The following is an 11,639-nucleotide window of genomic DNA, read 5'->3' on the forward strand; positions in this document are numbered from 1 at the left end:
ATATTTCTTTATTTATAGTGGAGTTTTCTCTCTTGTCCATAAATTATTATGTCTTTCTTTTCTCTTAGTTGTTATTATTATGTTCTTCTTTTCTCTTATTTGCTGATTGTTCTATTCGGTGGGTTCTTCATAATCCTTGACCGACCGATATAATACTAAAATCACTTGACCGATATAATACTCGATATCGATACTTTAAAACTTGCTTTTTAGTATCAAATTTCACCTAATCAAAAGAACTGAAAACAAGAGTCTACTTTTGGTAAAAAAGATAAGGTAGGCTCGGCCAAACTTGGCCAAGCACCCTAAACGGTCCTTAATTCTGGACTTATTCAGGTTCAAAGTGGGTTCAAGCCATTAGGGCCAGACTTGCACCCCATTTCCAACATATCATATTACTTTTTAAGGCTCTTTTGAAATCAATTTCATTCTCATATGCCTGTTGAAAATAAATAAATAAATAAATAGGCGTACAGCTTTAACTTCTTCCAACTTCTTTTCTTGCCCTTCAAAGAAAACTGAGTTGACGACTCACGGGCCTTGGGCCGTCCATTTTAGGTGGGGTGGGCCTTGTAGTAGACTTTTCGCTGGGCCCTAGTCTAATTCAAGCCCAAATTAATTAGGCACTGATCTAGCTGAAGCCCAGTTAAGAATAAGGATGCTGAAATTGTTTCAAAGTTAGACATGTTGTAGAATTTCAGAAAGTGCAGATAGAATGATGGAACGGAACACTGGTTCATTGATTACGCTCACGGGCAAGTTTGGGAAGTTGCAGTTTTAATTGTATCACAGAAAAGTTTCTGCATTTTCACGAGGTGACCTGATATTTGATATCCCTATTTTTTAAGAGACTTTTCTTCCATTTTGAGTGGTTGGTATTTGGTAAAGAATGAAGATCCTTATGCCGCGAACTTTCATAGCCACAACTCTCAGATCATTCCGCAGGGCTTCTTTCTGCAGTTCTGCTTTGAAATGGGAAGGTGGCGTTTCATTGGTGCAAGGTGCTTCAAGAGGAATTGGGCTTGAATTCGTAAGCAGTTTCATTGAGAGCACCTGTAGAATAATTTCATGTTTTATTGGTTTTCAGTTCTGTGATTCACTTGAGTTGAATTTGTGATCTTTTACTGGATGGGTATGTGATTCCGGGTGAGATCTCTTTTTTTGGGTTATCTTAGCCAATCTTGTGTTTTTCGGAACCTCAGACTCTGTTTTGTGTTAATTTAGTCATTTCTGATGGCTTCTCTGACGACCCATTAATGGTTACTCTTGCTTTCATGTTTAAATCTCTGATTCAAACCCCATTGTTTTGGAGCTCCTTACTTCAAAGGAATATAAATTCGTCCCTTTTTCCCCCCTTTTTTTGCTAATATCTCTTTCATGGATTCCTTTCTTTACGTCAAATTTACTGCATATGGCGCATCCCCTTTTTTTTAAGTATGATTGATTAAACTTCTTATCTCCAGATTTTATTACTTGAAATTTTCTTTCTTCTCTACACCATCAAAAGCTATGTTTCACTTTTCTATTATTTATATACAGTAGGCTTTCAATTGTATCATTGCTTTCGTTATATTCTGCTTCAACACAAATTCGGGTGCAAATGAATACTTTTCTCTATGGTTTGATTGTGCCTAGCAAAAAACAACCGACCTCAAATAAAACAGGGAAGATATTGCTGGGGTTTATATAGAATTTTGGATTTTCTACTCTGATGCTTTGATGAAGAAATGAGAGTTACACAGTAGTATAGGTTCCCCAGACAAGATTAAACAGAAACCAGTTAGATTTTTGTGAACATGCATGGTCATAGTTAGTGTTCATGCACAGCTGCGTGATAGACTTTCATAGTTTTGACATCGTTGCTGCCCTTGGTCAGTAGCTCTTACTAAGTATGACAATAAATGCACATAGAAATTGAGAACCATTGCTAAGTCATTTCAAATATAAATGCACACTGAAACTGAGAGTCATTGTGAAGTCATTTCTATACAGTATGTTTAACGACCATGGTCTTGTACCAATTCAACTACGTACCAGCCATACTATACTGTTGAATCAGGAACAAGTCACAGGTTTTGATTTGATTTTACATGGTCCATGATGAAGTTTCAGACTTTCAGTATTCTCTTGATTTGTCAGTTCTATTCTTTGCTGAAAGATTTGGTACTGAACTTTTTACAATCATAGTTGTTGCATCATCTAGGTGACCCAAAGGAATGTCGGGACCCTAGATGCACAGCAACATCTACAAGTAGACCAAGGTGTCTTGATGAGTAGGCGATGACTTGACTATTATGGTTACAATTCCGGCTGATTACCTCACTCACAGGATTGCAGATGGCAGCATTAAAACACTAGCACAGACTTAGCGATTTTTTTACAACAATGTTTATAATACCAAATGTTGACCTGATTGGGTTGGGACATGATAACACTATCTCCATTCTAGGGGTACCTTTGGAAACCAAAACAGTGGAAGTGAAGGGGAACCCTAGTTTGTTTCCATTCAAGGAACAGTCAAAGAAAGAAAATGCTTTCCATCTGACCATAAGGTGTCATTAGGATCCTTGATACAAAAAAAGGTGGTGTCATTAGCATCAAAACATGCAGGGGAAGGTTGTAGTTGATATTTGATAATGTTTTGTTCTTTTGATACTACTCTTACTACTTATGTAATTTGTCTGTTGGTCTACAGGTTACACAGCTGCTGGAGAAAAAAGACAAAGGGCATGTCATTGCAACATGTCGGAATCCCAGTGGAGCAACATCCCTTCTTGCTTTGAAAAGGAAGTTTGATGAACGCCTTAGCATACTACAGTTGGATGTGACAGATGAGAATACCATACAGGTAACTTCATTGGTATCTTAAGCTCTCACCCCTTAGATGTTTCACCTAAATAAAGATCACACTGGAACTGTTAATATCTATATTTTGTAATCGCTTCTTTCTTTTTAATAGTTTTCTGGGAGAAATAAATCTCTCCAAACCTACACAGTGTGAATTGCTAGATCAACATTAAATTCTGAGAGTATGAGACACAACAACCTGTTGGAACCATGGTTCAAGAATGAGATCTCGGCCCTTCAAAAAATCAAGATCTCGACCGAGTTGGCAAGGTCTCAGTCGAGATATGGTCTTTTTTTGGGGCCAATTCGATGGCTCATCTTGGTGGGTTTTAGGGTCCAGGTTGGGCTCAAACTTGGTAGTTAGTCCAATTTAAGCCTTCTAAACACATTAGTGGCCTTAGATTTGTGAGAATACAATCTTAAGTATGAGTTCTAAGCCTACCCTAAGTGTGAAATCGAAACTGTAGGATTGGGGAATACAAGGTTATACAACATGTAATATAGAACCTTTAAGGCATATAAATGAAATGAAGTGTATAAAAAACATCAAATAACTTAAATGTCATCAAAATTCCATCCGTATGAGTATCACAATTTTGACTCTCGAGAATAGAATAATAAAATTATGCAACCATTAGAAGTTCTATTTAAGTCTTAACTCATAAGTTCATAAGACAAGCATAGAATGATTGGTTTTCCTTCGGTGTTATAGATGTGCTAAGAGTAATTGTAAGTGAAAATCCAGCTGAAATGCGCAAAAATGGGGTGAAAATTGAGAGTGTCAGTGAGGTATGGCAAGATCTCGAGTGAGTTGTGGGAATCTTGCATTGATCTTGTCTCATCTTCTTAAAAAATAGAGATATCCGAGATCTCATGCCATGGTTAGAACTTCTCCAAAAATACTTTATCTGTTTATAATTTGAAATGTTAATTGCCAGTAATGATTTCAAGCCTAGTCTCCCTCCAGCTGTCATCATTCATTTTGTTGTGGCTATAGTATCCACCTTTTTGGTTGGTCAGTTTACGGAACGGATATATGTGATGAACTCTACAATTCAAGCTTATGGCAGACAAAAACTAACAGGCTTAGAAGTTACCTTTCTAATGGTTTCAAATATGCAGCTCTTTGGTGTTGTTGCTTCACAATCATGAATTTGATAAATTAAAGTCCATACATTAAATAAGTGTGGCATCACAGATTTGTATTTTTTGTTTGTCAAAACTCAAAAGTGTCCTGATCATTTCCAGACTGCACTATATATTCTCTTAAGAGATGCTAAGTATTAAGTTCCGCTGTTGTAGACATATTTCCGTTGAATGTTATTGAAATAAATTTCTTGTGTAGTAATTAGGGGAGCATAAATTCCCATCCAGTTTCTGCAGTTTTGTGCTAATTGCTGGCTTTAAGAGGTTGTTGTATATGCTGTAACTGAACCCAGCTAATTGATATGAAACTCAACAGTGTTGCTTTCCCAAGCCAGGTTGTTTCACATTCAATGGTTACTGAGTTTCATGGTCCCACAACCTGTCCAGGTCATATTTTCAGTAATTTTTAAAGCTTCCATCAAGTTCTAAAACAATGGTATTGATTATATTCTACTTCTTTCAGAGCTTGCTTCATATCTTTTTATAAGTTTTCTCAGGTTTGAATGTTTTGTGTTTCATCTTTGGATATATTATGTTATTTCAAATTGTCAAGCTAACACATTGTGGCTTTGGTGTTTCCAAAATTCATAGGTTTCTCTGCCAAACTTAAAATGTGCTCCCCACCCCCAAAATTCATGGCTACTGGGTCCTTCTTGTTTGTTATATTTTGTTCTTGAAGTGCTTTCCACGGTCAGAATTGTGTCACCTATACAATAATCACATTTCAGGTGTCTGCGAATTCCATAAGAGAAAGATATGGGTCCTTGAACCTTCTAATTAATGCAACTGGCGTTCTTTCAATACCTGATGTATTGCAACCAGGTGTGGGTTTTGGAACGTGCATATTGACCTTATTTAAAGTTTAAAAAAGATAATGCCTCAACCTAGTAGTAATGGAGTTAGGGCATACCCATTGCATGAGGCTTCTGTCACTGCAGAGTCTGGGGAGGGTCATAATTCATGTGTCCTTACCCTTGCCTTTGCTGGGAGACTGTTTCTGGACTCCTCCAGACTCAAACCTGTGACCAGTTACAATGGAGCAGACTTAAATTTGCACCCAGTCCTTCCCTCTTAAGCAATGGAGTCAAATAATCCTAAACTAATTCTTTGATAATTAGTCTACTTCTGTTTTTTCCTCTCCTACTCTATGTAGAAGCTTACATCCCTGCATCTCCACACAGAAACAACATTGAGTAAGGTGCAAAAGTCATCTCTGCTCTTCGCATATGAAGTTAATGCAGTGGGCCCTGTTTTAGTGACCAAGGTAAGGAAGAGTGCTTTCTTATATATTTTGTTTGTTGTCTTGTACAGTTATTATATCATTAGATGAAAGAAGCACAATGATTGTTAAAAAACCTCCCTTTGAACTTCTGTTTGAATCACTTCTATTCTTTTCATCACATATTCATTGTTGAAGAAAGCTAATTTGTACTTTCAAATCTTGATTAGCATATGTGGCCTCTTCTGAAAGTAGGAGGAGGCTCTGGGACCGAAAGGGATGTTGCAGTAGTGGCAAACTTAAGTGCAAGAGTAGGGTCCATTGGAGACAATCGTTTGGGAGGTTGGCATTCGTATCGATCATCAAAGGCGGCACTTAATCAGTGTAAAGTCTTTAAGTTTGAACTATCATGCATGCCCATTTTTAAATTTTCTTATTTGTCCTATAAGGAAGTGGAATAATCATGGCCTATGCACATTATTCGTACAATATCAATTCATGCTGCAATGTTGAGGACTTCAAGCCTCCTGTACCAAATTTTCTTATCAGCATACCATCTGAAACTTGCTGTTTGGAAGAATTATGCGGCAATTTTGACCATTACATGGATTAGCCACATCTAATTTCAGAATGAAGTTTTATCTATACTCTCACATATATGCATTTGCTTTGAATGTTTGTGCACCCTCTTGGTGGTAATTTTCAGCACCCTTTTACCAATTGGAAATTTGGATTGCCACATGCCAAATTTCATGATGTTTATGATGGACAAACAATTTGGGACTTCGGAAACCCTCAAAACACAAAATATTAGCATGAATACAGGATGTATCGGCAAAAGAATGTCTTGTACTTTCATACTTTTGTTTGACTTAGAAGTTTTTAATGGTGGTTTCATCTATCAGTGACAAAAACAATGGCAGTGGAATTTGCACGGAGGAAGGATCCAGTCATTTGTATTTTATTGCACCCAGGAACAGTAGATACTGATCTCTCAAGGCCATTTCAGAGAAATGTTCCAGAAAACAAGCTTTTCACCAAGGAGTTTTCAGTGCAGAAACTTTTAAGCATCATTGATGGTGTGAAGAGAAATGACAATGGAAAGTTCTTTGCTTGGGATGGCCAGGAGATTCCTTGGTAATTATGTTTTTTCTAATTTTTTTCTGTTGGGGCTAACATCTCAGGGAAATTTAAAATCTTCATGGGTTCACACCTGTGTATGAGAGCTGTATTTGTCAATTTTATCTACCTTTGTACAAAAGCTTGTAATATCAACTGACTGAGTCTTAAACTTCTTAGGTAAATAATTGATTTAAAAGGCTAATAAAGTAAGGGAGGAACTCCGAAGGTTGAAAGTACGTGCTAGTTGAAGTCAAATTCTCATTGAAGAGGAAGGCATTCTTTCATTGTAGCAACAAGGCCATTGCCACCTCAGAGAGGTAAACAAATAGATCTCCATTCCTAGGCTTGCTTCTTTCAAAACTTTCACATCATGGCTCCTCTGATGCTCTAACATATTCACAATACCTACACAAGCATAAGGAGGGTAAAAATGGCCATTCTTAAAATCATGAGAGTATTCCACCTCAGCCCTACATCAATGGATGCTCATTAGGATATATTGGATCACATTGTAACCAATCCTTCTGCTCCAAATCTAATGACATCTATCTGGGTTGTATACATGAATTGACAGAAAGTAGATAAATTATATGAGTCTCTTCATTACTTTCAGATTTTCCAATGAGAGTGCTATTTGTCATTGTTCATATTCAAAGGATCAGAAACTCTAGCTGGAAGGACTCAATCTCAAGCATTTTCTACGCCAGAACTCAGCATTAAGTGATGATTTTTAGATATTGATCCTCCTATTTACTCTGTAGCTTTTGGAATCTCTAATGAAAATATAGACAGATGAACCTGTCTCCGGTAATCTTAAATGGTGCCAGTATCAACATTCCCATCTAGCCCAGTCCAACAACTATAGGGCTTCTTACTTTGTGCACCCCATCATGCCATACTAGTCCTCCGAAAACATAATCATCATTTGAGATCCCTTCCTTCAACTTCAATGTCACATTAAATGTCCTTTCTTCACCTGTGCTGTTGAAATGCAAGGTTCTTGGTTCTACTAGTATTGAAATTCCTACAGGCTCCTTGATGCGAACATTGTATGTGCTCTGAGACCCAACATTCTTGACAGTTCGGATTATAGTGACCGAGTCATACAGACTAGGAACTGTGATTGAAGGATAATTAAAGTCTATCAGCCGATGATACGCAAGACATTTATATGATTCTTTGGCAAATTTGGCTATCTGATTCTCGTTGTAGCCGACTGCACACAGGAAGTTCAAGTAATCTTGGATGGACAAGTCATAGACTAAGCCAGGGTCCATTGCTCTGTTTGGTCTCACATGGCCTGCACCATAACTGAATGGGTTTGCTTTGGTGTGTGAGGAGTCAAGTAGAGGTTCTTTCATATTGTCTCGAGTTCTAGCTGAAAAGGAAACAGAAGTAGAAGAATTAATAGAGAGGAATTGAAGGAAGGATATGAAAATGAAGTTGAGAAACACCACACCAGTAGTCATCAGTGCTGATTTAATTGCTGCAGGACTCCAGTCAGGATGTATTGCCTTAAGAAGGCCAACAATGCCAGAAATAATTGGGCATGACTGAGATGTGCCAGACAACAAGTTGAACAGAACTCGACGTGAATCAAAAGCAAGGCTTGTAGGACTGGATGCTGGTGGAAAAGCAGCTATGATGCTCACACCTGGTGCAACAATATCAGGCTTGAAGATAAACACTGGTTTAGTACCAAATTAGAAATAAATGGTCTTTCCCCACCCCTTGTTTCTTTTGAGATGAAAAGAAAATCAAAATCAGAAATGGATGGGGATCTACCCCTTCTTTCATGAAAAGAAATTCAAGATCAACCTTTAGAATCTCAGGTGTAATGCTATTGGGACCTCTAGATGAGAAAGAGGCAATTGATGGTGCTGGTTTGGCATCTAGCTTTGTCATTGCTGGTGAGATATAAGCCTTGGGGTTCCTACATTTTAAGACATCAACAATTTGCAAATTGACAAACCTCAGAAAACTTTCCCAAATTACTCACAATAATTGACATTTTAAATTAAATCAAATAAGAGATAATGGCAGTGCAATAGAAGTCTTACTTGGTAGAATTGATGTAGGATGACAGAATGAGACCATCAGCTGCAGAAATATGAGACGTAGGGAGAACATGTAATTCAGGAATAATCTCATAACCAGCAGAAATATCATTGACTAGAATCATCCCAACTCCCCCTGCATCTTGCACTACCTTTCCCTTCTCAATTCTTCGATTGGAACTCCAGAGACACACTACAATCTTTCTTTTCACCTTCTTAGGATCCAAGGATCCAATGTGGCAGAGCCTTCTGCATGTTTTTCCAGAAAGTATATTTGTCAGTGCAACTCATTCAGATTGAAGAATGTAATCTTATTCAAACATGGATTTTTTTCAAGTTGATCTGCATATAAGATGAAACAGGTTTAGCTCTTACGCTGAATAGTTTGATGCATATCTAGCTTTAGCATCCACTGAGAGAACTAGTGGATATAACTTCTTCACTGGCAAGGTTTCTTGTGAGATGCTCTGCCCCTAGTAGAGGGAAGAAGAAAAATCAAAATGAGTGTACAATAATAATAACCATGAGGATTCTCCTGAAGATTTCATACATTTAATATTGGAATTTCTAGAGAAAATGAACCTTGATGTGAATCTTATTGCCAAGTTGCACATATGTCAAGAACTCACGATCAATGGTGCTCGCCCCAGCAGTAAAGATCCATGGTGCCACATTGTCAACAGAACCTAACACAGGCCCTCCATTGCCCGCAGAGCAAACAATAACAATGCCATTCTTAACAGCATGAAATGATCCGATTGCTATACTATCTGATAAATAATCATTCAGATCATTGCCTAAAGAAACAGATAACACATTGACACCATCATGTATTGCAGCATCAAAAGCAGATATTATGTTGGCATCAGGACACTCCACACTTCTACTGTTTTTCTGTTGCCAGCAGACTTTGTAAGCTGCAACCCGAGCATCTGGTGACCCTCCTTTTGCTGTTCCATTTCCAAATCCCAACATATTTGCTCCGGCAACAAAGCGACCCCCAGCTGTTGATAAAGTATGTGTTCCATGGCCAATATAATCGCGTGCAGTTGAGAATTGATCGTCGAATGGAACCTTGTAACCTTTACTGAAGTACCGTGCTCCAATCAACTTCCTGTGAACCAGTTTGATGTATAAACTCATGATCAGAGAGTAGTGCATACAGAAAGTGGAAAAGACCTGTTGCATCTAACTCCAATTTTGGTGTTGTTTTGACAAAATCCTCTCCATCTTGATGGAACAGGTCCCATTCCTTCATCACTAAAGCTATCTGATTCAGGCCATACTCCTACCACCAAAACCACCAAAAGAATAAAACAATCAACAAAAGAAAACCAAGCTATGACTGTATATCACCATTGTTAGTGAAGCTAGCCAGTCATGAGCAGACTTGGCAACTATCTCACCAATCAAATTTCAATACAGAGAGTGCTTTAAAACTAAAATTATCAAAAAAATGCCACTAGATTCAGTTAACACATGAAATAAAATGTCAAAGCTCGTCTAACTAAGCATTTTCTCTGTTTGGATTTCACATTTCACCAGAGAGATGGTTGGAAGTCATTATTTGATGAGCTAAATCAAGCAAGAAAAAACTGAGGGAGAGAATAACCGGTGTCGATGTTTCCAATTATTATATCTTCACCAAATTTTGCCTTTCTCCATATAGATTTTGAAGGAATTCTGTCAGTCCTCTCCAATCCTAGAAAACCCCATGAACGAGTCGTGTGCAGTTTCTTTCCCTTGTCCAGAAAAACAGAGATGACATCTGGGTGCTCTAAGTAGAAAGAAAATTTCAAGATGTGAAACAGAGATCAATATGACAAAAATAGAGGAATCAGAGTAACTGCTGAGATGAAAAACAATATTTTCCCACTTGATATCTTCTTTGCTTCTTCATCTTCAAGGTGTGCAGCAAACCCATTTATATTCCATTTGTAGGAGTAAAATATTGCATCCATCGCCTTTTCTTTACTATAAAATGGCAAACTCAAAATGAGAACATCAGAAATAAGAACACAGCCTAGGATAGAGAGTTTGCTTCATCAAATACTCTGACCTTCCCAAGAATGAGCCAAGAAAGTCATAATGAGAATCTGTTACTCTATTGAGATCAACTGAAGATGGTTCTGCACCATGGGAATGCTCACCAAGGTATACAACAAAAGACTGTAAGATCAAACAAGGAATATTAATATAGTATCTCCTCTATAAATATCACTAAAATCATATAGAAACGAGAAAGATGAACACCACTATACTATTCAAATTTTGAAAGTAAGGGGAGAAAAGATCTAACACTGACCTTCTTAGACGCTAAACTGGTTCTCTGCATCATAGAAAGGCATAGAGTTGATAACAAGAGAAATGTAGGCTTCAAAATCACCATGTCTCTATACTTCCCTTGTCCACCTTTCTCTTGCTCTGAGACACCCTTTCCCTTGTTAATCACAGTCAAAGAAATTCATCAAAAAGTAATATCAGGAGTAACGATCAAACGTCATTGACATTTCAAAAGCATAAAACATCTTATGAAAACTGGAGTTTTAGTAGAGAATGTTGAATGGCATTAACCATCAAGACATATTGACACTGAATTAAATTATAATAAAGACTGGCTTTTATTTAAAAATAAAAATAATGGTGAAATATAGAAATGCATTATGGCCAGTCAACAAATAGAAATGCATTATGGCCAGTCAAGAATTCTCAAATGCCAAGTCTTTTAATACTAAGGAAAACATATAAATTACCATCTACGAGGGGGGTATATTGAGGTGGGGTTTATGAACCCTAGGATCATGTAGTGAATGAAAACTTTCCTCTTTCGTACTTCTCTATTAATTGTAAAGAATAACTAACGGTCTATTTGGCATTAATTCTCATTCTTAATTTCTTATTATTATTATTTTTTATATGTTTGACATCTATTTTAAAATTTATTTTTATTTAAAAGAATAGAAAAACTTCCAACAATCATAATGGATTTTTTGTCTATTATGAATTTTGATCAAAAGTTCATTCTATCCATTTATGCGGTAGTCAATTCAAATCCCAGGTGTACATTAAGGGTATACTAGTCAATACACATTCCTTTTATGAATACTTGTTGTTTCTCCGTTTTTTTCTTCTCAAACGATCAATATACCCAAAAAACCCCTAACGATCTGTTTTCTTTGTTCTCACAGATCCGAGCGTTACATCTTCGAACATTTTCCTTAAAATAGATATGACTGCATGTAAAAATC

General features: G+C 37.1%; 2 protein-coding genes across 3 annotated transcripts; one reads left to right on the top strand and one right to left on the bottom strand.

Moving 5' to 3' along the window:
- Positions 1-715: 715 nt before the first annotated feature.
- Positions 716-8,896, top strand: LOC149005655 (uncharacterized). 2 transcript variants are annotated; one of them, XM_089168429.1, is made up of 7 exons: positions 716-1,030; positions 2,696-2,848; positions 4,722-4,815; positions 5,175-5,257; positions 5,443-5,596; positions 6,118-6,349; positions 6,512-8,896. In XM_089168429.1, exons 1-7 carry the CDS (start codon positions 890-892, stop codon positions 6,513-6,515), a joined length of 861 nt encoding a protein of 286 aa, XP_089024555.1. In that variant the 5' UTR covers positions 716-889; the 3' UTR covers positions 6,516-8,896. The 2 variants fall into 2 exon arrangements, with proteins under 2 accessions (XP_089024555.1, XP_089024557.1); XM_089168431.1 differs by lacking the exon at positions 6,512-8,896 and having other exon boundaries at positions 6,118-6,501.
- Positions 7,177-10,780, bottom strand: LOC149005656 (subtilisin-like protease SBT5.3). Its single transcript, XM_089168441.1, has 11 exons — positions 10,697-10,780; positions 10,451-10,560; positions 10,268-10,365; positions 10,004-10,168; positions 9,571-9,679; positions 8,974-9,505; positions 8,767-8,864; positions 8,395-8,640; positions 8,153-8,267; positions 7,794-8,007; positions 7,177-7,712 (listed from the first exon to the last, which is right to left on the bottom strand). The coding sequence occupies exons 1-11, from the start codon at positions 10,778-10,780 to the stop codon at positions 7,177-7,179; spliced, it is 2,307 nt and encodes a 768-aa protein (XP_089024567.1).
- Positions 10,781-11,639: the final 859 nt, after the last annotated feature.

This window comes from Hakea prostrata, chromosome 9, assembly GCF_041222555.1.
Source record: "Hakea prostrata isolate BN-2017 chromosome 9, UWA_Hpros_2, whole genome shotgun sequence".
NCBI lineage: Eukaryota > Viridiplantae > Streptophyta > Magnoliopsida > Proteales > Proteaceae > Hakea > Hakea prostrata.

Coding starts and splice junctions, on each gene's coding strand:
- LOC149005655 (XM_089168429.1), top strand. CDS start 890: ATGAAGATCCTTATGCCGCGAACTTTCATAGCCACAACTCTCAGATCA. Junction 1,031..2,695: donor GAGGAATTGGGCTTGAATTC/GTAAGCAGTTTC, acceptor GTTGGTCTACAG/GTTACACAGCTGCTGGAGAA. Junction 2,849..4,721: donor CAGATGAGAATACCATACAG/GTAACTTCATTG, acceptor ATCACATTTCAG/GTGTCTGCGAATTCCATAAG.
- LOC149005656 (XM_089168441.1), bottom strand. CDS start 10,780: ATGGTGATTTTGAAGCCTACATTTCTCTTGTTATCAACTCTATGCCTT. Junction 10,561..10,696: donor CCAGTTTAGCGTCTAAGAAG/GTCAGTGTTAGA, acceptor TTGATCTTACAG/TCTTTTGTTGTATACCTTGG. Junction 8,641..8,766: donor TATGCATCAAACTATTCAGC/GTAAGAGCTAAA, acceptor AAAAACATGCAG/AAGGCTCTGCCACATTGGAT.